Source organism: Rhinolophus sinicus, chromosome 3 (genome assembly GCF_057876585.1).
Source record: "Rhinolophus sinicus isolate RSI-liver-muscle chromosome 3, RSI-T2T, whole genome shotgun sequence".
Taxonomy (NCBI): domain Eukaryota; kingdom Metazoa; phylum Chordata; class Mammalia; order Chiroptera; family Rhinolophidae; genus Rhinolophus; species Rhinolophus sinicus.
The window spans coordinates 83,583,312-83,611,239 of NC_142503.1; the positions used below are offsets into that span (position 1 = coordinate 83,583,312).

The 27,928-nt window shown below is 34.6% G+C and overlaps 1 protein-coding gene across 1 annotated transcript in view; it reads left to right on the forward strand.

The window, feature by feature from the left end:
* Positions 1–21,095, forward strand: part of SRFBP1 (serum response factor binding protein 1) — a 59,718-nt gene extending 38,623 nt beyond the window's left edge. The window contains exons 4-8 of the mRNA XM_019727996.3: positions 5,684–5,755; positions 14,474–14,555; positions 15,569–16,280; positions 17,490–17,527; positions 20,776–21,095. Coding sequence (XP_019583555.3) covers positions 5,684–5,755; positions 14,474–14,555; positions 15,569–16,280; positions 17,490–17,527; positions 20,776–20,960 — 1,089 coding nt within the window. The 3' untranslated portion in view covers positions 20,961–21,095. The remainder of the gene's footprint in view (positions 1–5,683; positions 5,756–14,473; positions 14,556–15,568; positions 16,281–17,489; positions 17,528–20,775) is intronic.
* The last annotated feature ends 6,833 nt before the right edge of the window (positions 21,096–27,928 follow it).

Sequence of the window (27,928 nt, forward strand, 5' to 3'; positions counted from 1 at the left end):
TCTGTCCAGTGAATCCACACTGTATCCACTATCCACCTATTAGTCACTTAGTAGCCCTCTCGGTTATCATATCAGCTGTCAAAGTATCAAAGTGCTTGTGTTCAAGTAACCCTTATTTTACTTAATGTCCCCAGAGTGCAAGAATAGTGATGCTGGCGGTTCATGTATGCCAAAGAGAAGCCATAAAGTGCTTCCTTTAGATACAAAGGTGAATTCAGTACAGTAAGATATTTTGAGTGAGAGAGAGAGAGAAACCACATTTACATAACTTTGATTACATTCTGTTGTTGTAATTGTTCTACTTTATTATTTTTGTAGTCTAGTTATTGTTGTTCATCTCTTACTGAGTCTAATTTATAAATTAAACTTTTCCATGGGTATGTATGTATAGGAAAAAACAGTATATATAGGGTTTGGTACTATCTGTGGTTTTAGGCATCACCGAGGGATCTTGGAATGTACCTCCATCAGATAAGGGGGACTACAATATTTGATTGTTCACATAAACGCCTCTGGAGAGCAGAGAAGGAAATTGACAAATAACCTAAAATGGGATGACCTAATTCCAATTAAATTTGCTATTTTGAATAGAGGCAAAGCAGTGGTACATGGTACTGTGGAATAAGGAACTGAAATGTGCTGACAGATCTGGTTATTTATGCATGACTACCTTTAGTGTAGGAAACTTGAGCAATATTAGTTTAACGTGATTAGGGATGGAATTAAAACAATTTCTAATTTGTCTCCACTGACTGATAAGAGGATATGGCCAAAAGCAAACTGGGGGCATTCTAGTCCTATCCCTGTCGTACTACCTCGAATGAGTCTCTTAAAACTGTTAGTTATCATTTCCTCTTCCATAGAATTGAGTGGGTCAGAGATTCCCCCAGACTACCCTGAAACTTAGTGATTCACTAGAAGCATTCCCAGGACTCAAAAAAGCTTTCGCATTTACGGTAATAGTTTATTACTGTTCAGGAATACAGATCACGATCAGCAAAAGGAAAAGGCACATGAGGGAAGTCGGGAAGAAACCAGGCAGAAGCTTGCAGGTGTCTCTCCCAGCACGGTCACATGGACACACTCCCCGTAAGGAAGTATGACAACACTTGCAGTGTTGCCCACCAGGGAAGCGTACTTGAACCTTGATATCCAGAATTTCTATTGCGAGCCAGTCACATAGGCATAAATCATCTGCATGACTGATCTCAACTACTTAGCCTCTGGCCTCCCAGAGTGGAGAAGTGGTCGCCATAAATCACAGTGTTAGCATAAACTATCTGATCAAATTGGTACCCTCTGGCCCAAGGGCTCAGAGCTCATCTCAGGAGATGGCCATAGGCCAGTCCTAAATGAAGGTAGGCCTTTTTCAGGTATGCACAAAGTTTGAGCAACCAGGGCCTGCTGAGTTAATAAGTCATCTGCACAAGTGTAGAATTGTGTAATAGCTGACGTCCCTTCTAATTCTAATGTTTTATGAATTGATTAGTAATTCATGACGTATATATTATAAAGAATTTAATGAATTATTTTGTGTTTTTGATGATTTGGATAATTCTATTGGAAAGCTTAAATAAAAGAAATTATACTGATGCTAGAAAATAAAGCTGGATTGAATGTCTAAAAATAAAAGAATGTGTTTTACGCAAGTCAGCACGGAGCCCTTCTCACTGATGAATTAAGGTCCCAAGTGGGAGGATTAATATTTTCAGACTTGAGTCATTTAAAGGAAATCAAAGGAAACTACCTAATTAAATTCAGTTTTAGAACCTAAGTGTAGTTAGCATTTGTTTAGGAAATTACCGATATTTTTAATTTCCCTTGTATTGGTGACAAATTTAAATATTTTTATTGAAAAACCATTGCATCATTTTTATATAGTTGAGTCAAATTGCTCAAGTTTGACTTGTCTAATTTAGTATGAGTTTATCCTACACTCATTTTAAAGTTTTTAGTCCAGTATTCCATATTTAGCACCTGTTACATAACTGGGTATCTTCATCTTCCTATAGTTTATCCTCGATTCATGGTTTTCTAATTGAGAATTGTTCTGTCTGTATGTCTTTTTTTTTTAAGCCACTTAATGTGTCTGAGTGATATCTAAAATTTCTTTGGTTTAAAAATGTTCAGAAAAAATTTTTTTTTTCTAAATTGAAGTGTATTTAGGTATTTTTTTCTTCCAAGTTCATAATGTATGATTTTGGCATAAAATTTGCAAATTACGATATGGAATAATGTGTTTTGTTCTGCACTTGAAATTGCAGAATACTTGAAGTAGTTATATTTAAAGTAGGGAGAAACCTTTCTAAAATTTAAGAGAAATACTTTTATCGAAAAAAATGCATTGGAATTAGTGTTGTATAAAAGAAAGCTTAGTGTTCCTGTCTGGTTGGTCATTTTACTTAGAATTAACCCCGTACACTAGAAATGTCATAATGTAAAATAACCATTTAGCACTGAACTCTTTTCTTTCACATTTTTAATTGATAGTTTCTGATCTATGTTTAAGTGTGGTGTAGGAGGGGCCAGATGACTTTAAAACACTGCATATATATGAATGTCCTTGGAATAGGTATATAACTGCTATCTAAAATGTCTATTGCTGGTCTGGAAATGGATCTTAGTTTTACCGTTAGCATGAAATCTTTTCTCAGAAAGAGCAAAGTCTTATCTTTTAGCTGGCACAGTGCCTGGCTTGTTAGCCAATGTGGTTTTCCAACCATTCACAATATATTATCTGTGTTTCAGTGAGTCCTTAGGTAGTGTTTTACCTTCTCCCATTATAAGTAAAAATTATAGTAATGTAGAATACTTTTCAACACTCCAGTAGTCCTCCTGGCTGTTTTGTTTTTTTTTTTTCAGTATTTGTTTTCTTCAGCTTTGCTTCTCTAAAGAAAAAAAGCCCACATAAAAATTATTTGTCAAATCCTGAATTTGATTTTCCTATAGATAAGAGATTTTACTGACCTCTTTAGATTTTATCTTTGTCACTAAGAAACAGGCATTTTAAATTTCTTCACTCTGGTTCAGTCCGTTTAACAAATATGACATTGTCCTGGGAACTAATAATAGTCAACGCTGAATAGTCAAAGCTGTTCTCACCTTTGAGAACTTACACTCTAGGTTCTTCATTCCATTTTTCTATCGAGAAAATGGAAGATAAAGGTTAATGTAAGCATGAATTATTCCCTGTTTTATGTATTAATAGTTCCTCAGGCCATTTTCTTTTGACTGGATGGCTTATTGCCTAACTGGATTCAAGTTTGCTTCCTTGCCATGCGCTTGAAGAACTGTTCCCAGCAAGCAGGGGTAGTGTATTCCACTTCTGAATAGTCAGCCAGAAAGCTGGAATTGTTGAAGCTTTTGAGTGTCCAAGCCTCTAAATACCATTTGTCTTTCAGAGTTCTCTACTTTTTACCTAAATTAGGGCTTTTGGATGTTTACCCACAGAGCTTGCAATCTTACTTGCTTTTCAAAGCGCTTATGGGAAACCTTCATTTATAATGAAGAGAATAGATCTACAGAGGGTGCCAAAAAAATGTATACACATTTTAAGAAAGGAAAAAAACTGTATTAAAATTGTAATACTCAATATATACTGATAATAAAAGATGAATAAAAGTCATGTGTATACCCTTTTTTGGCACCCCAAGTATTGTTAGGTAAGGTACCACAACCACAAATCCAGGAAATTACCCACCATCCCAGGCATTCTTTGAAGATTATTAATTACTTCAGATCTTAAAAAAAAAAAGAAATCAATTCCCAATATCTTCTGCAGTCTAAATTACTGATCTAGTAGACCCTAGTGAATTTTGCTATAGCAACTGCATTTCACAATCAATTTAAAGGGAAATTTTTTCTTAAAATATGGGTAAATTAAATTTTGTTTCCAAATTATAACCTATTGTTAAAACTATTAAATTTAATCCAAGAATAATGAAAATAGTTGTTTAAAACTTCTCCTTTATATAGTAGACATTCTGAGTCAGAATATGTATGAATCTAGAATTTAGAACAATTAAGAGATAATTTGTAAATCCTGGCAGTTTAACATGAACTTCCCAAGTAGACTCCACTGCAGACTTAGAAGATTCAGAAAGGCTGTGGGTTAATTTTCATCTTCTGAAGGAAGTACTAATATCTGAGATGGTATCTATCCATTTGTGATAACACATCAAAAAGAATCTTATTCTGAAAGGCAATAAATACCTGATCTGTTCTGAATAAAAGTATAGGGAGGGAGGAATAACTTCATAGTATATTACTCATTGCAGTTTGTGCATTGTCTAAAAATCATTTGGTTTATTAGTTCCTCAGTGTCCACTTATGATAGATAACGCTGAATAAAAATTCTAGTTATGGCACAACATTTCTATCTACAGTTTTGCTACTTGAACACCATTTTAAAATTTTATGTGAACTAGTATATTTTAGGAGCTAGCGTTCCCTTTTAATTTCACATAGGGTTATATCTAACACTAAGGCATTAAATGAATTAGCCCCAAAATACTGCAGTATGAGTATTGTGGTAAGGAAAGTTTAAGCCATCCAAATTCATCTAAATTTTGCTTTGGTAGTTTTAGGGTGACTATTTAATTATAGGCATTATTTGTGGTGCATGTTCAAATAATACGGTGTAAGGAATTAGTTTATAATAGGAAGATTGGTAGGAGATAGAAAGTATATTAGTTTTCTAGTGCTGCTGTAACAAATTACCGTAAGTTTAGTGGCTTAAAACAACAGACTTCTTATTTTATAGTTCTGGAGGTCAGAAGTCTTAAGATGTTGAGCGGGTTGTGACTCCAGTGCAGAATCAGTTTCTTGTCTTTTTCAGGCCTCCTGCATTCCTTGACTCACAGCCTCTTCCTCTATCTTTAAGACCAGCAGCATAGCATTTTCAGATCTGTATCTGTTTGTCTGTCTATCTATCTCTATTTCTATATTCATGCACTTTAGAATAATCTGATAACTATTAATGTAGGAAAATTTCATTTTCATATGATCTTAAAGTCATACATCATTTTTTTTATCGGAAAGGACATCAAACTAAAATTCTCTTAAACATGAAGAAGGATGTGTGATAAAGTTATAACCATGTAAACATTGCCAGTAATTTTACTTATTTTTCTCTTTGCTTTTCTGTGTGCCTTTTTTTTTAATTTTCTAAAATAAATCTGGATTAATTCCTTGCATCATATAAAAGTATTTTGTGGCTTAGATTTTTTTTTTAATTAAGCATGAAAATTAAATATTTATAAATCTACATGTCTCTATAAATTGATAAAATTGCCAATGTCCTTTAATGTCTTTAAAATTAGTAAAAATTTCTCTAAACTTAAGAAGTCTTAAATTAACATTTTGAATTGTTTTAATCTTATTTTTATTAAGGAAATGTTTTTATCATTCTGGAGATTTTATGGCACCCTGAATTTTCTGGCTTCCATGGACTCTGAATATAATTGTCTTGGGGGGATTAGCTCTTAAATTCATTTTGCTGTGGCTTTTTTTTGTAGCATGATTATTTCTTACTATATATGATAGGAGTTATTCTATACAAATAATTTATTTAATATCAAGTTTATTAAAAGCAAAACATGGGAAGGAATGTAACTCATAATAATAATGACAATTTAAAATTAGATTCATAACTAAAATTCTTTTTTCTTTTTTTTTTTTGCAGGAATTGAAACCTGATATAGTAACTAAATCTGCTCTTGGTGATGATATCAATTTTGAAAAAATCTGCAAAAAGGTATATCTGAAATTGTATTTCTTTTAGGAAAAATTCCTTATTTATGTTTTTTGACTTGCTTTTTTCTTGTCACTGTTTTCCTTGATGAGAAAACTTATCAATAAGTCAATTACTATTAGTACATAATGATTTTTACCAACTTGAGTTCCAATATTGCCACACACAAAAAAATTTATGTTAATTTGTGAGTTTTACTTTGCTATGTTCTCACACTTTAAAGGTATGTTGAACTTGGTTTGACATTTGTGTGCTAAATCTTACTAATTAAGAACAATCTCAATTTTTGTTCTTTCCATAATAATGTCCATGAATATTTCATTGAATCCTTTTATTCACTCTGTGGAGAATTATTTTTATGTCCTTTTTACCAATGAGAAAACTGAAAGAATGAAGTGAGCTGATTAAGGCTATATCACTGCTACGTGGCACAGTTTGGATTTTTACCTAGATTTTCTTCTCCTTGGATTTGCCGCTCCTGCTTCTTCCTTACTATTTGCCCTGTTGCATTTCCATCTGTTTTGCTAATAATGCCTACATAAGACAGTTCTATCTGAGACCAGACTTGGGTTTGATTGATTGATTTTGCTCTATTGCTTTTCAGTTTTCACTACTTTCATTACCATTTACTCAAATTTGTATTTCTTCTTGCATTTCTGTTTATTTTGCTTTTTCTAGTTTCTCATGTGGAAGCTTATATTGATTTTAGTCCTGTCCTCTGTTTAAATGCAATAAATTTAATGTTTTAAATTTCCCTCTCAGCACTACTTTAGCAGCATCCCATATTTTTGATGTTATATTTTCATTTTCTTTGAGTTCAAAATGTTTTGCATTTCCCTTGTAACTTCATCTCTGACCCATAGTTTAATTAGAAGTATATGGTTTAATTTCTGAGCAGTTCAGGAGTTTTCCAGGTATAGTCTTGTTACTGTTTTCTTTATGATCCACGAACATATTTTTCTGATTTTTATTCTTTTAACTTTGTTATTTGTGTTATGGGCTAGAGTATGGCTTATCTTGGTGACTATTTCATGTGCACTTGAAAGCAATATATATTCTGTTGGAATTAGTGTCCTATAAATGTCATTAGGTCAAATTGGTTGATGGTATTGTTCAGTGATTTATATCTTTACTGATTTTCTGCCTACTTTTTTTTTTATCGATTACTAAGAGGGATTTTGGTATCTCCAACTGTAAGTGTCAATTTGCCTATTCCAGCTTAAGGGAAAAAAAAATACTTGTATTCTACATTTATGTAGACCAGCACTCACTTACCTCTACCATTAATTGATACTGGTTAGACATGTTAAACATTAAGGCATTTGACTGTAAGAAGGCCAGACTATGAAGTTTTTTGTTTGAGGGGTGCGGGGATTGGTTGTTGCTGTCATTGTCATTGTCATTAAGGCAGCACCAAAGCCGGTAGCGTGATTTCACAGCTTCCTTATCTTGTACAAGTGTGATTTTACAGTAAGTATTGTTTTATAGGCTTCATTCATAAAGAGGGAAAATTTATTATGGTTTTAAATGTGTGGTTTGGCCTATATCTCACACAAAATAATAACGTGTTAAATAGAGTAGTGGTAATTGTATAAAAATATGGCAGAATAGTTTTTTGTTTTCTCTTGAGAGTCTTAAAAAAATAATAGTTTAAGATTTTTATTAGAATGAGTTGTTTTAATGTTCTGGTTGGTAAATTCTAAAAGTATTTCATTAATGTTTAGTTTGTGGTAAGAGTAAAAAGCAATTTATGTTTAGTTCCCTAATAATATTATGTTTTCATTTAAAGTCTAATTAACAGTAAAACTTGGTTAAATTACTGCTTAAGTTGAACTTAGAAATACCCATAACAAAGTATTCTGTGTCTTTTTTTTTTTTTTTTAACTTCTCAGCCAGGTTGTTTTCACTTTGGAAGGTTAATTAGTTAATGTATGTGTAATGTATGTAAAATCAGTTTTTTAGAGTTTCGTCTTCCATTTGCTACCCTTTGTTCAACCTTCCAGTGTGTGAAATATCATTATCTTAAAAATGGGGAAACAAACGTTTAGGTTAGCTTATTATTTTGTGATAGTAAATTCACTTGCATGTTACTAGATTTGTAGTCATGAGATTTATAATAGTAATTCAGATAAAAAGTTTAAGATCTGACTGAAATATTGTGAATTGAAGCCTGATTACATTTCTGCCCTTTTGTACCTTCCTCCAAATAAAAGGAAGGGAGGGAGGTGGAGAGGCAGGTAGGGAAAAACAGTTCTGTTTCATCAGAGTTCTTAATAAATGTCTTAAGGGGGTTAAAGCCAAGGGAAACTGCCTTGCTTAAGATCATTTCAGATTCCTCCCAAGCTATATGATTTCAGCTGTTTTGTTGCTACGTTATTTCATTTGTGATAGCCTTCCAGTGGATTCAGGTTCTTCCATATCAAAATGTGTTAATACGTTAAATAGTACAACAGAAATGAGGCAGGCAGCCGAGTGTCGTGGAGGGAGAACTAATTATTCTTTAGTTTACCATAGGAAAGGAGCTCAGTGGAAGATACCAAATAGGATATAAGTCTGTTACATAGAGCTCTGCACATTTAAGGTTATCTGACCATCAGAATAGAGCAGAACATACTAATTTGTATAACATCTTCCAGATTGCACAGTTCTTCCATGTGCAGTCTTATCTCAATTGATCTTACACAGTGATCTCATAGAAAGCATATGCACGTGCATGAGTGTATGTGTGTGTGTAGTAATAGTCATAGTGTCTTTAGTTTTCAAATGCAGAAAGGGGGTAGAAAGGTTAAGTAGCCAGTTAATGTGTATATGATGAGACTTTAAAGCTAGAGGGTTTAGACACTGGAACCTTTCCAGACAGCTGTTGCCAGAATTTCAGGAGTGTCTCAATTCAAAACATCTGTTGCATGCATAGCAATCAGTTAGGCACTGTGGAAGATATGACGGGAATAGAAGACACACAATGTTTTCTAGAAGAATATATAACCCAGTAGAAAATAAAAGACAGTTATATTAAACAACTACCGTTGTCAGTTGCCTGACTCATTAGTGCTTTATATTAATTTTCTTAAGGAAGATGATGATAACCCCATTTAACAGATGAGACAATAGGCCCAGAAAGATAAAAAATATGCTTCCAGTCAGTCAGTAGGAAATGGCAGGTCCAACGTCTAAACCTAGGTCTCGGCCTAAAAAACGAAAGTTTAAGACAAAAGGATGGAATAAGATTCCATATATGTCAGACTGCATGTTAAAATCATGGTGTCATAGGGGTTTACAAGAGTCCAACGAATACAGAAAGGTCTCCTGTTCCCTTAGAGTGTGAACTATAAGCCTTAGTTTGCTCAGTTTGCCACAATTCTTTGGATCCAGCTGAGTGAACTGTTTCCTACTATCTCCCTACATGTTTTTAATAAGTACAGATATTAATGTGTTGATTTATATCTTTAGGTAAAACCTAGAATTGAAATTAAGTCCAATTCATATTAAAAGCACTTGGTACTAGCGTTCTACCTTTACCAGTTCATTTAGAGTCAGTTTGTTTTAGGCATCATTTCAAAGGAATGAACATTGCGTGTAACAGAGCTTTTTCATTTTTAGACTGTTGTTTATATTCACATGTACATTCTCAAAATTCTTTTCAACATTGAACACCAAATGCTTTGTGTTCACAATAAATACCCATATGCCAAAATAAAAATTTTCCATTAAAAGATGAGGTATTTTCCCTTTTTTATTTAATTTATTTGAAATGGAAGAAACTGGAGGTGTGTTTAACCACAGTTTCCTGAGAATTTTCCATGGCAAACACTGTGTCAACTTTAAATAAGGAAAGCTGTGGCTTCCTTCATACCCCCCAATATTGTGAAGACTTTCATGCAGGTGTAAAAACTATTTGTTCACAGAGACTGCTTAGCATTTTAAGCCTCAAAATAAATTTATTTAAATTTATGATGTATGACTTTTTTTTTCTATAAGCCTCCATAGCATTTTCTGTCTCTCCTATGAGGTTGATCACATTCTGCCTTGGAATAGTAGTTATTGGTGCATTTGTCTTAACCTTTTAAATGAGAGCATGATCGCGAGCCTCAAAAGATGGTATTTGTGTCTTCATGTGTGAGGCCAAGACTTCACATAATAAGTCATATTTACGTAAATACAAATATAAATATGAGTAATATAAAGAGGGAGAAAGGAAGATGGACAGGAGATAAATTAAGGAGCAATAAAGGAATTGAAGTCTCATGGCAGCTGCTGCCCTGCTTATTCTCGTGAGTTCCTACACGTCAGCAAATTGCAGCAGAGACACAAAGCACGGCCAAAGGTGTGAACCAGAGCCCACTTGTTTCACAAGCCTCTTTGTTTATGTTTCTACGTAGTTTCTTTCCAGAAAGGTTCGAGAGGGGCTTGGAATTGGGTCACAAAATGAGAGAAAGTTATCTCAAGTACTTTGGAAGAAAAGTGTTTTCTCAACAAGTATCCTCATACTAGACTGATTTCAGAAACCTGACTTTGATACATTCAGTTCTTAAAATGTTTGATTTAAAGAAAGTCTCAGTTAAAAACAGTCAGATTTTATAAATTATGGTAATCATGTAAATAAACTTTTTTTATGTCTCCTAAGTAGAAATGTCAAATTTAACACTGTAAACCTTTCTTTAATTTTCTTCTTCAGAAAGCAATTAGAAATCGTTTATTTACTTTCTACATTCAAGTGGTAGCAAGAGGTAAAGGGAACACAGATGAAATATTTTATCTGACAGTTATACTGTCTTGACTTCCTTTCAAGAATACCTAGCTATTTCCCTGACTCAAGCCTTTGTGTTCTTTGAACTCACCGCTATTACGTACGGCTGCATAAGCTGTGTACTGCACCCTCCAATTGTGACAGCTACAATGTCAGTGGCAACCCTAGAATTATGCAATGCAGTGGCCCTGTTAAAATGTGTCTCACTTCTTATTAACCTGGTATGTTTCCCCAAATACATCTTCCACAAAGGTTGCAGCATAAAAACACCATTATAGAGGAAGACATACAACAAATAAGAATAACAGTTTCATTTATTAGATTAATACATAATTGTACAGCTTTAAACTTATTCTAGTTTTTCAATAAATGTAATTTACTGAAATTGGATCCCTAAGTCACTCTGGGATATCTTTCATGGCAGAGAAATAACTTTGGTAAATAAACTCAATGATAAAATGATTTTTAACACAACAGTATTTAGAGTCACCACTAGACATGCAGGTATTACCACTGCTCTTCTGAAAGTTTTTATAACTCAGATGGAAAGATGTAGCTAACTATGGAAAGAAAAATACCCAGTTCATAAGAGCTTTTAGCAAGTTGTCAGAGCAGGAATTTGGGAAGAGTAGTAGTTATGTTTTCAACAATTACACATGAATACATTTAGTCAAAATCTATTTGGGATTCCCGGGACTTTTTATCTAAAAATATGGAAAATTAACTTATGTGATGAGAATACTTTCTAATTTATGTTTTACAATACAGATGTTCATACATTGAGGATTACCTTAGAAGTGAATTTTTAGTTGCTACAGGAAATATACTGAAAAGAACAGTTAATAGCTGCTGCTGGAGTGTCTTCTTTTCCCTTGTAACTGGAAGGAAGGCCAGGTGCCTGAAGTGTGGATAACAGTTGTCCTGAGCAGCTGTGTTTGTTGTGATTGTTATTTTTACAGATAAATGTTCTGGGAATTGTCCTGGGAATTAAAACGCATTGCTTTTTGCACTGAAGACCAAACTGTCTTTGCTAAACCCGAACCTCTCACCATTCAGGAAGCGTATTGAATGCATTTAATGCTATAACCAGTTGCCTCAATTTGCAACAGAAGTCTGTGGTCATGGTGTTTTTATTTGAATGTAACTTTTCAGCACCATAAACCTGTTAAAATACTTCTCCTTTTTCTAATTTTTTTTAGTTTTACCCCCGCTAAGGACTACTCACATGCAGTTTAGAGCAAGTGGCACACCTTTTTTCTATAAAGGACCAGGTAATAAATATTTTACCTGCCATTCAGTTTCTGTCACGACTACTCAGCTCTGCCACTGTGACATAGTACAGCTATAGATAGTATGTAAATGAACAAATTTGGCTGTATTCCCATGAAACCTTATTTTAAAAAACGGGCAGCAGGTGAGATCTGCCCCATGGGCCAGTCTGCCAGTTTTGAGAATCAAATACTTCTACAAGGTATTTGTATGATGATTACAATTCTCTATTAGTTTTTCCCCACTGTCAACTTTAGTTGATTCTTATGGAATTTATGCCCACATCAGTCTGTTTTTATTAATACATTTTAAGCATTAGCTGTTGACTTCCTGCTGCCATCTGTAAGGATTTAGATCTTGTTCCTCCTGCATGTCATATATGTACCCTTCCACCCTGCTAACATACATAGGTCGAATAGATAAGGTGAACATTTCATGATTATGTTATTTTGTCTGAGTCACATATGGACTGATTATTACTTTTCCTTTTCTGCATAATATTTCTATTTCCTGTAGTTTATAATTGTTATGTTTATTTTGTTAGTATCTTCTCTCTAGCATAACACCAAACTCCTCGTCCGTTATTGAAATCTTAATACACCAGGTATTCTAAATCTAAATCTCTTGTTATCATCCTGGGGATTTTGCCTGTATCTTCTGTTGCTTATATTCCATTATATCCCATGGCTTCCTCATTTTTTGTATCCTTCTTCATTTTAGTGGAGCCTGTAGCTTCTCGGGAGAAAGGTTCAAGGGATGTAAATTTTTTAAAACCTTGCATGTCTGAAAGTATTTTTATTTTTACCTAGTTTGAAAGTCATTTTCTGTCAGAAATTTAGAAGCATTCCTCTATTGTCTTTTGGCCTCCAATTGTGAATCCTGATTTTTTGTGTGTGATTTCTTTTTGTTTTTCCTGTGAAATCTTGTAAGCCCCAATATTCTGAGGTGACTCTCTATTTTCATATATTCTGTTGAACCTTTTCAGCCTGAAAAATCATGTCCTTCATTGGAGGGGAGTCGGGGAGTGGTTCAAAAGTAATTGCGGTCTAAAAGGTTAAAAATAATTGCAAAAACCACAATTACTTTTGTATCAACCTAATATTTGGGGTAACATTACCTAGATCAGTCCTCCAGCGGAATAGACTTCAAACTGCCATCATCTTGCTTTTACTTAGATACTCATAAGTTTGTATTACGGGGCTGGGGGAACCTTATATTGGGCTATTTACAATGCAGGGTAAATTTAAAATAAATTTGAATGTCTTTTTGAAGCTGGTAGCTCTCCTTTTCACACACTAATAAAATGTATTCACTTGCTTTGTGGAATGCTTATTGAATGCCAACTATTACCAGTTACTGTTCTACACGCTGCATCTATCGCAATAAGGAAGACAAAGTCCCTGCCTTACAGACATGGAAGTATATACACTGGCATGCAGCATTAGGTGATTTGAAGCAAATAAGGGATGGGAAGAGTTGTGTTAGTTCAGGTAAAATTTGAGCAAGACCCGAATACAATGAGAGGATCAGCCAAGTATATTTGGAAGGAGAGCATTCCAGATAGAACAGAGCTTGCAGTGAAATAGCCTAAGAATCCAAAGGTAATAAAGCTTAAAGAACGGATAGGGGTATAGCATGATCTGGTTACATTTTAAAAGCTCACTGTGACTGCTACGTGAAAAATTGGCTGTGGGTGACCAAGATCCAAAGGAGAGTGACCAAGTATAGCTTATTACATTGGACCAAGGGATGTGTTGGTTATTTGGTCAAAGGTAGAAGTAGAAATGGTGACAAATATCTGGTTGAATATATTTTGCAGATGGAACCATAAGATTTGCTGAAGAATTAATTGTGAGAGGTGAAGGAGAAATGTGATGGAAGAATCTTTAGGGTTGTAGGCCCAAGCAACCAAAAAAATTACATGCAATAAAATGGGAAAGACTTCTCTAGAAGTAGGTTTGAGAAGAAAATCAAAGAATTATCTTTTAACAGAATTCTGAAGTAGGTAGTTGGATGTATGAATCTGTAGCTTAAGTTACAGCTGGAGGTAGCATTTGGAAGTTTTCGGCCTACGAATGATATTTAAAGCAATTAGCCTGAATGATGAATTTTCTAACTTCATGAATACATTAAATATCGTGTATAATCTATATCCATTCAGTCATCATCAAATATTTATAGTGTTGGCTGTAAGCAGGGCACCGTGGTGGAAGGGTCTGAGAATGCAGTAGTAATACAAAACATTCAAAATGTAAATATGTAGGATTAGATAATTCTAGGTTTCTAGTAAATGGAACTTCAAACGTTAGTCATAATACCCAGGTTAATACTCTGTGTTACTTGATTCTTTCATGTTAATGTAGTCTTAACTTAATATTTTAAGCTCTTTGAAAGCACGAGCTATATTACATTTTTTTTAAATATCACAAATGATGCCAACCTCAATTTTGGAAAGATATTAAGTACCCAAAGAATATTTATTAATTGATTACATGGTAGTTACAATTGTTTAAGGGCAGTAGTATTTTTGTCAGCATGAATTTTATTTATCTTTAGCATGGACTATACAGGTGACTTATGAGAATATTAACAAATTTCTGTTCCTTAACTCTAATTTTTAAAAACTATGACATTTTATTTTATTTACTTATTAATAAAGTGTCACATTGTTTTTATTCCCATGTGTTTATTGTTTCAATGCACAGCCTGATTCTACTGCAACTGAAAGAGCAATTGCCAGATTAGCAATGCACCCTCTTTTGAAGAAAAAAATAGATGTGCTAAAAGGTACGAATAAGTGACTTTTAAGCCATGTACTTAAATCCATTTATGTATATTATTTTAAATAAATGGCTATTGACTTATTTATGATTTTGGTTGTTCTTCCCTTTGAGGATCTTTTATATTATAAATAGCTCTTTCAACTATTTCCAAATGTGGGAAGGGAAGGTACCTTATGGCTGGTATCTGATATCTGAAGAAAAACTAAATTTGTATTTCCTCCTAAATTCTAATATATAACATATTTACATATGAATATATATCATATAACTAATATATGATATATGTTCATCATAATATTGAATGCAATGGATTTTCTAATAATATAATTCATATTACTTTTAATGTTGCCACTACTTAGTCGCATAATCTTCATTTATGTGTGTACAAGTATTGAAAGAATTATCTACTTTTGTCACAGATTAGAAGATAATTTATTTTTATGTCTGAAGTCTAATTTATAATGCTCTAAAATCATATCAGTACATTATTTCTACAGAAGTTACCGTTGCCATTTTGTTTTATTTATTTGCATTCAGTGACATTTTTACTGTTCTTCATAACTTCAAGACATGAAATGGCGACTTTTTAACATTAGATTCTTAGTGGATACTTCTGAGCATTTCTTATAAGTTTGGTTTTTAAAAAGTGAATAGATTTCTTTGTAAATTTAGACCTATTCATTATACATACAGCCATGCATCACTTAAAACAAGGTATGTTCTGAGAAATGCTTCGTTAGGCGATTTTGTTGTGTGAACATCATAGAGGGCACTTCCACAGACCTGGATGGTCTAGTCTACTGCACACTCAGGCTTCATTATAATCTTATGGGGCCACCATCGTATATGTAGTCCGTAGTTGATGGAAACATCATTATGTGGTATGTGACTATTTAACATAATGTATAAATTGTCCTTAGTGTTTCCAAATAATTTAAGAAATACTGTACTGAAACAGTGATATTTTATATTGTTTGTTTCAATGCTGAAACAAGTCATGTGCTGTTTCTGTTGCAGCTGCCGTCAAAGCCTTTAAAGATGCAAGACAGAATGATGCTGAAGTTAAGTCATCAAAGAAAGCTTCCGAAGAAAATCATTCCAAGGACACTTTGTGTTCAAATGATGATGCCATTAAGTTACAGCCTGAAGGAATTAGTATCAATGAACAAAAAGACAAAGAAACCAAAATATTGGCAAAGAAACCAATAAATAATTCAAAAGAAAAAATAGCCAAGATGGAACATAGACCCAAAGCAGTCGACATTACAAATTCTCCATCAAAGACTTCTGAAAAGGATTCTGTAGTTCCCTCTGAACCCCAAAAGATACCTGCTGACCCAGAAATCAAAGCGTTAAATCAAATCAAAAAAGAGAAAGAGTCTGATAGCTCACTTGGTGGTAACAGTGATGGAGAAGAATTACATGAAGAAGAGAAGGTATATTTTGATGATAGCACAGAAGAAAGGTTTTACAAACAATCTTCCATGTCTGAGGATAGTGATAGTGATGATGATTTCTTCATTGGGAAAGTCAGACGGACACGAAAGAAGGAAAGTAGTTGCCATTCTTCGGCTTTGGAACAAAAATTCACCAAAAAAGTGTTCCCTGAAGAAGATATACTTGAAACCCATCAGGGTATAAGAAATGACAAAAACAAGCAAAGTACAGAAGTAAAGAAGTTTGAATCAGTGTTTTTCCATTCTTTATCTGGATCTAAAAGCTCTAAAAGGTAAGAGTGTTTTTTAATTCTGAAATAATTATTAGTTCTTAATTGTTTTAAAGATATGACATATTTACACACCCTAATATGAGAGCAGAGACTATCTCCCTAACATAATTCTAGTTTATGCAAAATTCATCCTGTGTTCTGACTTGGGCTTCTTCAACTCTATATTGGGGTCATGTATACAAATACGCATATAAGAATGACACATTTATCTAGCTTCATCAGAAGATTACATTGTATAGCCTAATAATTTATTTAACTTTATCCCTTCAGTTATCAAACTTTTGAAACATTGATAGCTTTTGTCTTAGCTTTTGACAAGAAACTTTTGAAAATGTTTCACATGTCTCACTCTTTTAACAACTTTCTGAAAAGAATATGATAGTTTTTTCTTGTTAACCTGGGGCCATTATTGTAAGCATCAGTCATTTTATTACGTATTCCTATTTCAGTGCATACAGCTGCTTGCCCTGACTCTGTTTCTTCAGACTGCCTATCCCTGCTGTTACCCACCACTTTTCACAATTGTTCTGTTATAAGTCAGTGTTTATTTTCATTCATAATTCTAATCTGGTAGGGAATATCTTCACCCATGGTTAGCCAATTTCTTCAGTAACAGCTATTTTCTTCAGTAACTTTTTTCTATATGTTTATAGGCAGGGATAATTTTTAACAGGATAGAAAAATGTGATGTTGAAATTTTTGAAAGACACACAATGATCTTTGGAGCCTTGAAAATAATTAAAATATTATTTATATCTCCCTAACCTCCTTCAAAAGGCAACATTTTTTTTCTCACTTGAAAATAACACACCACTATCCCTTCCCTCTCCCATAACATGTAAATCTTAATTGTTGCTGTATGTGACTCATTCCACCTGTGAGACGATTTTTGAAATTCTTTGTCCAGATAGTCCTCAAGAGTAGACGCAAGGTAACAAAGTTAGGATATTTTATGACCAGACATCCCTATAAGGGTAGTGAGAAAAAAATTCCCACGTGTGTCTAGTATATAATATTCGTGTCTAACAAATTTTTGATGTAGCTAAAACCTGGAATTGTTATAATTTTTTTTTTTATAAATTGCTGGTGGGATGAGGGAGTATTAGAATCCATTGAAAGAGCTTTATCGTCAGTTTTATTATGTTCTCTTCCTAAGTCAGAGGATTTATTTATCTTTTTAAAGTCCTAATTGTGTTTTTCTTCCTTTAGGAGTTGCAGAGAACAGGCTCCAAAGAACAACACCCCAGGTATGTATTAATGGCTGCCGGACTTCCATATTCAGTTAAGCAGTGTTTTGCTAAAGAAGGATGAAAAATTCTGGTTGCTTAATAGTCTGAATGAATTATGAACCCACAGAAGTGGAAACAGAGCATTTTATAATTATCATTGTAATTTTTAATTTAAATTGATTTTTTTCTTCCCTGTGTCCTGCCAGTGGGAAAGATACAGACAAAAGTTATTAGGAAATACTGGGTCTATTTAATTTACTTTGAACTAAATCAATACATTCTTTAAGTAAATTATTATACAAGCTATATCTTAGTCAACACCATGCCATTTAGTATGTTACTTTCTGGGTTAAGAGTAAAATCAAAGTATTTTCAGATTAATTCATAACAAATCAAGTTGAATATATTTGGGTAGGCTGACTTCTGTACATACCCCAAACTCACTAATTTAAAACAAAAATTTCTCACTCACGTGACAGTCCACTGAATCAGCAGAGGGGTTTGCATTCCATGATCCAGCTTCTTTTCACTCCTTTCTCCTCTAGTACACAGATACTCTCCATTTGGCCAGCAGAAGGGAATAAAGTACATGGAGAAATTTGCAGGAGGTTTTCATGGGCCAGGCCTGAAAGTGGCAGGAAATCAGTTCTGCTCACATTTCATTAGCCAGAATTCAATTACATGAACCCATCTAGCCACAAGGGGCTAAGAAATGCAGTCTGTGTGGCTGGGAGGAGAAAGGAAGTGGAATTTCTTGAACACGTAATGGCCATCCTTTCCATCACCAGATGCCCATTTCACCTTTCCTCCCCCACACACAGCACTTCCCTCCTTCCCAACAAAACCAACCCAAAGCCCCATCCAGTCACTGCATCCCCACTCAAAGCCCAGGATTACTGAGTGATGGATGATACAGTGCTTTTTATCAGATCTCATAGTGACCTGTGCACTAAAAAGACAAACTACGCACCCTAACTCATACCAACTATTTAGTGGCAAAGCAGGGGCAAAGTAACCACAAGAAAAACTCAGTTAAAGTGAAAATGGGAGGCACACAACACGTCTACAGTCTGAGCAAAAATTGTCTAGGGTCTGAGAGGAACTTGGTCCCCATGGTCCCTGACTCTGTTCCACGGCCACATCTGAAGTGGACATTCAGTATCATCTCCTTGAGGATTGCCCCAAGTGACTGGTAAAAATATATGGTCCTGAAGAATGTTTAAAGTCTTAACAGTCAGAGATTTTTGCCAGCCCAGCTTGTGATTTCTTTCACAGTATAATTCCCTCAAAAACTGATTGCATTTCTGACCTGCTTGTTTCCAGTCAGTCCGTCCATGAGCTAGGCACTGCACCAAAACATCTTTCCTGGAGCTAATTCTCAGACTTGCCTTATTATGTTTGTGAGGTGTATTGTGTTTTCTTTTGTTTTGTTTTGTTTTCCACCCCCACTGTTGTTCAATGTCTGTTGTATTGGAGACTCTGAGGTTTGGTTGGGAAGGCCATACTTTTTCATCTCTGCTCCAGAGCTCAAACTCTATGGGCCTTTACGGCTTAAAATTTTTCTCAGTTTGATCTCTTACTGTTTGTAGTCCAAAGGTTTTTCTAAACCTAAAGTCCACCAGTATCTGGATTCTGTCCCCTTTAATTTCTGCCTATTATGCATAGTAGACTAACAAATTTAACTACCAAATCTCAGTGATTTTATTCCTTATTCATCAGTCTGTCTGCTCCTTGCAGTCTTTTCCGTCTTGTGCCTTTAGGAGTTCTCAGAAATTTCTTTGCTCATTGGGGAAAGAGAGAGAATAGAGGCTTGAATGTGAGATTTTTATGGATCGGCTTTTTATTCATCTTCCATTGGCTATAACTCAGTCACATGGCCTCATCTAACTGTAGCTCAATGGGAAATCCATTCTGATTGTGTATCTAAAAGGAAAAAAAAAACTAGTACTGGCAAACGTGGCAATCTGCCTCATTACCATATATTCACAAATGCAGGATAACTCTAACTTAAGGCCCTCCCGCATTTTTCCAATGACGAGACCCATGTAAAAGAAGTTTTTCTTTTTGCTTTGCTTACTTATTTATAATATTTGTCAATTTATTTATACATGCAAGTTTACATAATTATTAAAAATGCATATTAGCTTAGGAATATTGCCTATTCAAATCTCAGTTTTCATGAAACAGTTTCATTTAACATTTAAACCCACCATTCTTTATCACTAGAGCAACTTTTTGAGTGCTATAAGTTTCTAGAGCATATTTGATTTGTGCAAGATATGGGGCATTTTGAATCTGTGTACAGTGATGTTTTGCAAGTTGTGTGTACTTATGACATTTCCTTTTTAAGGAGATCTTTAAAAGGCTTTTGACAATGATGTCTAATGTTCAGTGGAGAAATTTTGCACGCCTAGGGTTTTTTAATAAATCTATATTAAATGTTTGCCTCCCTTTTCTTTCTGATTATAAACATGCATTTATTCATGTCTTTTCAGGCTAGTATGTCTCCCCTAAATAGTACTTCGTTGTTCATAATAACTTAATTGAAGTGCTTCATAATATAAGAGTCTGTAAGGAGTACAATACAAGTTGCCACCCTGGTGGATAAATCATACCTGGTGGATAAATTTATGATTAAAACAGAACTTTCTCATATTTTTGAGTAGATTTAGTCATTTACCTTGTAATATTAAGTTGGTGCAAAAGTAATTGCGGTTTTTGCTATTATTTTTAACCTTTTAAACCGCAGTTACTTTTGCACTAACCTAATAACAACTTTTTGTTCGATAACAGAAGGGAGTGCAATCATTAATACGCCCTTTAAAAATAAATCTCTCCCATCGCCATCAGATCCAACATCTTAGTGAGGATGTATATTTTCTGGCTACATTTGCTTCACACACAGATCTTATAAGCAGATGATACTCCTTTGAAAATATAAAATGTCCCCCGCTCCCCCTTTTTCTGGCCTTCCATATTGTCTGGGCTGCTTCCTTTTTTATTGTCAACGTACATAAGACACCACTGCATATATGAGGTGGTGACCATTAAACCTCTATTTACAAGGATTAGAAAGCATGTGTCCCATAATTGACTGTTCATATGTATATTTCAACTTCAAGCTGTTTCCTGTTGAACTCAGATTTTAAATTGTTAGGTGAAACTAAATTTCTTCCTTAATACTGAGTTGAAAAAATGGAATATACTTGATTGTATGCTGTTTGGGTATATAGTTAGTTTTCATGATTTTTACTTTCTCCTCCCAGGCTTTCAGCAAAATGAACCTCAGTTCAAGAATCAGTTTATTAAGACTGCACATAGAGAACCTGAAAATATAAAACAACAGTCATTGCTGCCTCTTCATCCTTCATGGGAAGCAAGCAGGAGGCGAAAAGAACAGCAGTCTAAAATCGCTGTGTTTCAGGGGAAAAAAATTACATTTGATGATTGATTAGTACTTTTTGTGAACTTCTCCATCCAAAATTTTTTTTTTCTTTCTTTTTTAACCAGCCCATTATTTAAACTCGTATTTGAGTATGTCTCTTTGTAGTGGGTATAGAAATAAGTTTGTTGTTGTCTTTATTTCTCTTTTTTAAGTGTGTTCAAATTATGTTTACTTAAGACTTCCACAAATCAACTACATAAGTTGATTTTTAAGAAAATGCCCGGACTACTCCTTTTACAAAAGGATTTTGAGATTATAACTCAGATTTCCTCATGTGTGCTTATCATGAAGTCATTTCACTCATTTAGGTTTATGATTCTTTGCCTTGAAAATAAATGTCAAGATATATTTAAAATAGTAATGGAAAATATGAGGAAATTGTAGCTATTTAAAATAGATCATCTTTGCTAAAATTTATTCTTATTAGCAAAACTAAGATTAAAATAGTAGCGTTCATTATATAGAAGATAATAAATTATACAAATAAATATTTTTTATTATAATTTTAATTATTTGTAATCGTGTGCTTTTTGACTGCTTTAGTTTCCCAGGACAACTTTGGATTTCTGAATTATATTTCAGTTATTTAGGCAACATACATGTTTAAGTGTGGCAAGACAACCAAAAATTGGTTTTATATTTCATTGCATGTAAATATTTCTGTTAAATCAAGAATGTGTAACATCTCTAGAAACATGGTTTTGAGGAATCGTAATTGGAATTTATAAGAACAAATTCTAAAGGAGGTAAGATTGAAAAGAGCGTTTCCACTGATGGCTGAGCAAAAAGGTTATGAGATGACTCCGGAGGAAGAGACGACTCTACATCATAGTACTGTTACTTAAAAGAAAAACAAGATTTTAAAAATCCCTTCACTTTTGCTCCTCTGGGGGAAGCTAAAGGTTCTTAGTTAACTAATAAAAGTTACAAAATTCCCTGATTTCTGTGCTGGTGCTGTTAATGTCAGGGAAAGCCCTCTGGTCAGCAGGAATTCACAAGCTCTGGTGAGTCGTTTCTGTCTTTTCAACTGCTTAAGAATTTAGTGCAATGTACTTCAAGAAGTTGTACAGAAAGAAAATTATTTTTGCTGTGTTGAATGCAAAATTTGTTTTCTTTATTTTTTTCTTTCAAATTTTATTTTGACCTAATTTCAATTATGTAAAATTGAAATTAATTTCATTGAAATTTTAATTATGAAAATGTGTTACAGGAAAAGTGAAAGAAAAATGTCTCTATGCCTACCCAGATTTAGCCAAAATGTGAGGCTGAGAGCCCTGTCCTCCAGATGGCCAAGTCTGCCCAAGACTTCTTACCCCAACCAATTGCAAGGAGTTAGGGGCCAACTACAAAGTTAGAGAGAAGAGCCCAAACGAGACCACTCTCACTTCTGATATCAGCTGCAGGTTCGGAGGTGGTGTGCGGGGAGGGGTGGGGAGGTGGAGGGTTCCCCAAACACCCTCAGGTTCCAAAGTTCTCTAGAAAGACTCCCAGAACTCACTGCAAAGTAGTCTATTCACAGTTAAAGGGCACAAATTATAAGCAGCAAAAAAGAAGAGATGCACAGGGCAATATCTGTGAGGGTTTAAACACAAAGCTGCTGTTGTCCTTGGTGCAAATATGCAGATTGGTGATCTGAGAAGCTTCCTGAGCTTCAGTGTGCAGAATTTTTATTGTGTCTTCAGTATCTAGACATGACTGACTGATTACGGGATTGTTCTAGATGGACTGATGCCACATGACTGAAGCTCCCATCCTAAATCACATGGTTTGTCTTTTTTAGTGTAGCCAGCTCCTGCCCTAAACAAAGATACTCCTATCAGGTATGACATCGGTTGCCTTCAAGAAGCTGATGGCAAAGGCAGTTCTTTTCTTTGGGTAAGGCCACGTTCCTTGCTACACAATATCCTTTGCCCAAAGTCTGCAAATATTAACATTTTACTTCCTTTTCTTTATTCTTGGTTTTCATCCTCTCTTCCTTTCCCTCCTCCTTCTCCTCTTTCTCCTCCTATTCTATTTTTTCCTCTCTTTCTGTCTTCCTCCCTCTCTCTTTCTCCCTCTCCATCTGCTCTCTTCCTCTCACCCTTTTCTCTCCCCATTTCATTTTTCTTTCCCTCTCTCCCCTCCCCTCTTTATATTCTCTCCTTAAAAACAAAGCCATTTTCTGTTCTCTGTATTACCATAATCCGGTTATCAAATATTCAGATTTTGCCGATTGTCCCAGTGTCTTTTTATAGCAACAGAAAATCAGCATCATACCTTAATTCATTTTTCGCCTGACATTCAGCTGTCATGTCTCTTTAGTTCCTGAGAACAGTTCCTGAGTCTGTCTTAGTATTTCCTGACATTGATGGTTTTCAAAAGTACAGGACAGTTTATTTTGCATTGTCCCTTTATTTGGGAATGTCTGATGTTCCCATTATTAAATTCAGGTTGGGCACTTTGGGCAGGAATGTCACAGAAGTGATGTCGTATTTATCCCAGTGCTTATCAGGCGGCAGGTGATGGTGTTGGTTTGACCTAGTAGTGGTGATGTTAACTTTGGTTACTTGTTTCAAGTGGTATCTATAAGGCTTCACACTGGAAAGTTATTGTTTTTCACTTTGTAATTAATAATTATCGTGTATGGAGATACTTTGAAACTGTGTTTATCTTGTTCTGCACTAGTTTTAACATTCATAATTCTTACTGGAAACAATTGTTGCTATAGTAGTTATAAATGGTGATTTTTTTTAAAAAATGTCTTCTTGTTTCTACATTTGTTAGCTGGCTTTTTATAATAAGGAAGAACTTTCCTGTCTCCCCTATTTATTCATTTTTAAAATTTATTTCAGTGTGATCTGATGGATGCCTCTTTAATTTACCAAGTAGTACTATACCACTATGTACTAAGTACCTTAATGCAGTACACTTTAATTTCCTTCTTCTTAGCCTTTGTACTGTTTTACTTCTACATATAACCCTACAATACATTGATATTGTTTTTAATGTAATAATTCCACTTGTCTTCTTACATGTTCATGTTTTTCTCTACTTCCTTGAACATGTGGAGCATTAATAATTATTTTAATGATCATGATGCGGTAATTTTCAACTTGCAATAGTCTTTATCCCCAGGGACATTTGCAAAGGCTGGAGATATACTGGGTGTCACACTTAGAGAGAAGTTATATCTAGTGGCTGTAGGCCAGGGATGCTGCTAAACATTCTACAGTATATGCAACAAAGAATTATCAGGCTTAAAATGTCAGTAGTGCTGAGGTTGAAAATCCTTGGTCTAGGGTTCATCTGGCCCCGCTACTGAAGCATTACCATTCTAAGAATGCTAATACCTAAAGCTCTGTCTATTAGGAAACCTTTCTGTTGTGTTTGGTGGGACTGTACATTCCTGGGATTATTCCACTAACTCTTTTCTAGTGATTTTTTGTTTGTTTGTTTTTGTCCCCCCCACCTCCCACCCCCGGCCCTGGTAGGTTCTTCATACACATTGCACAGACCATTCTCATGCCATCAACTTGAGGGGACTTTCTACATAGAGAGCACTTTCTTTCTGTGTATCTCCTTCCTCTTCAGTATTTTTCCTCAAATTCTAGTCACATTAGCCTATCTAAACTCTGAACTCTGTGTCTTAATAAGGCGACTGGGCTATTTTGGGGTTCCTTCCAGCTGCACTGTAGTTTGAAAACTTCATGCAGTGAGCTGAGCACTCAACTTACTTGTTTTCTTTATCTCTGGTATTACTGTCCTGTACAGCTTTTTGTCCACTATCTGAAAATCTTTGTTTTATATATTTTATTCAGTTTTCTAGTTGCTTAATGTAGAAGGGCAAATCTGATCCCTGTTATTTCATAATAGTCAGAAATAGAAGCCCATTATTTATTTTGATGCTCAGATTGTCCTTAATTTGACCAGTGGGAGCCTTCTCAAGCTATCTCATATGTCCTTTTGACATGTAAGTCCTTTCTCTAACAGTGAGAAAGATGGTTCCCATTATCTACAGTATAATTACTTATTTTCTCAGCCTTAGAACACACAGAAGTTAGTTTCAGAATCACTAACTGATGCCTCTGAAAAACAAAAACAGTAACAACTAACCAAAGTTCAATATATGTTTAGACTTTTTTCTTTAGCCTGAGGCATATGGTCTCAAAACTAAGTTTGAAAGTTACCTGGGATTGCATCAGCAAAAATGGCGGAGTAAGGACACAGAAATTCTTTTCTTCATAAAAAGCAACTAGAAAACTGTCCATATTATCAGAATCAACTTTTTCAGTACTATGGAATTAACCAAAGGCGTACAGCGATCCAGGGAGTATTTTTCAAGAAAAAGGTTGAATCTTGATAAGAACAGTGATTTTTGTGACATTTTAACTTGCCCTATTCTCATCCTCACTTCTCACATTCATGGTAGTCTTGAAAAACAATGACCCACAATCATAGCAAACACCAATAGCTTAACAGTCACTGGAGGGTGTAGAACAGGGCTGGAGCTTCAAAGATACATATATAGTCCCTCAGAATTGTCATTATTTGACCAGTTTTGTGGTTCACAGGAAGACCCCACTTGCAAATCTGTCTTGACTGAGAGCTTGCCCAGTGCAAAAAGTCTTACTGAGATCACTTTTCAAAAACAAGTAGAGGCAACTGTTTAACAGCACAGAGGCAGTGACTAACAGTTGGAGCAAACCAGAAGTTCATCAAAAAGCTTAACAGGAAATCTAGAAAATTCAGTATCTTTTGGAACTCAGATATATTCTGACATATTTCTTGGAATTAAAGAAGTAACATGCATAGGTCTGCATCCCTGTTCAGGAAAAAAACTAAGGATGCCCTAAACTCTCACCTCAGTTGACCTTGAGGCTCTTCACTAGGACGAAGTGAAGGCTAAGGTGGAATTGTCCATTTTCTGGCTAAGTGTTGAACGTGTGCCCCAACACACACACACACACACACACACACACACTCAGCAAAATCAGAAGTATTGATTCAGGCATTTAAGAAAATCTTTGTCTAGTTATTAGTATATCACTAAACTAATGAAGCAGAGACTTCAGTGTCCATACAGAACAAAGAATACAGACTTCACAAAAATAGCTCAAAAAAAATCACTAAACAACAAAACAGAAATGAGATTTGGGGAGAAGGGAAATACCTTATTTCCTTCTTATATATTACTGAAAATATCCAGTTTTCAAAATAACATTGTAAGACATGGAGAAACAAAGTATGGCCCCTATACAGAGGAAAAAAGCAATCAATAGAAACTGTTCTTGAGGAGGCAGGACTTTGGATTTAGTCAAAAAGATACTGAATAAGGTACTTTAAATATGTTCAAAGAACCAAAGGAAATCATGTCTAAAGAACTAAAAGAAAGTCTAAGAACAATGTCTCACCAAATAAAGAATATCAGTAATGAGATAGAAACTAAAAATAGACAAAAAGAAATTTAGGAGCTGAAAAGTATAATAGCTGAAACAAAAAATTCAACAGAAGGACTTGACCACAGATTTGAGCAGGCAGAAGAAAGATTAGGTGAACCTAAAGACGGGTCAATTGAGATTATCCAGTTTAAGGAACAGGAATACAAAGAACGAAGGTAAACGGATCCACAAAGACTTGTGGGATACCATCAAGTGTACCAACAGAGGCATAATGGAAGCCCCCTATGACTGGTGTTTCCACTCATAGCTCTATATCCCAAGAGAATTGAAAACATGTTCAAACAAAAACTTGAACATTGAATGTTCATAGTAGCATCGTTCATAGTAGCTAAAAAGAGGAAGCAACCCAAATATCCATCAACTGATGACTGAATAAACAAAAATGGTAAATGTGGTTGATTCTTGCACAGCAAGAATTGAACTAACTACATGGGTCCACTGACATGTATATTTTTAAATCAATACCTGTACTGTTTTCCATCCATGGTTGGGAGTCTAAATGTGGAGGGCCGACTGTATGCATTGATCCTTGTCTTTTTATATAGGGTACTTGAGCATCTGCAGATTTTGGTATATGTGGAGTGTGGGGGGCTATCCTGGAATCAATCCCCCATGGATACTGAGGGACAACTAAGTTTTTGGGGAGTCAAAAGTTATACACAGACGTTTGTGCAGGAGGTTGGGTTCTTCAATGGTCAACTGTACATTCATGCAATGGAATATTATTCAGCCATAAAGATGATAGAAGTATTGATACTATGACGTGGATGAACTTTGAAGACAACATGCTAAGAAGCCAAACATAAAATATGGTTCCACTTACATGAAATGTCCAGAATAACTAAATCCATAGAAACGAAAAGTAGATTAGTGATTTCTGGGCATAGTGAGTGACTGCTAAAGAGTATGGCATTTCTTTTTGGACTGATAAATGTGTTCCAGAATTGGATGGTGGTGTTAGTTGTACAACTTTGTCAATATACAAAAACTCACGGAATTGTGTACTTTAAAATGTGAATATTACGGTATATGAATTGTATCTCAATTTTCAAAATAATAAAAGTTAGCTGGGTTAATTGTATTTCCTCCTTCTTTCTTCCATGTAGTACTTTATTTGAAATGCAGTTTAGCTTATATGATCGTATTTTATTTTAAAGAATTTTCCTTTCTTGGTAATTTTATTTATACTTTTTCCTTTATATATGTGAAACATTAACATTGTTCCATAAGGCAAAGCTACACTAAGCGCTGTACTCAGACGTGGCAACTCCTCACTTTCCACCTCATTCGCACACATCTCCTGTAGAAAATCAGTCTCAGTCCCTAGTTTATCCTTCCTCGGTTTCTATTTGCACAGGTGAACAAATATATGTATTAATATGTTTAGTTATTTCCCCTTCTTTTTATACAAAAATTAGCATTCCCTAGATGCTCTTATGAGCTTAGCTTTTTTTCATTTAAAAGTATATCCTGGAAATCACTGCAACTATATCCATAGAGATCTTCCTCATATTTAAAAAAAAAAACAAAAAAAAA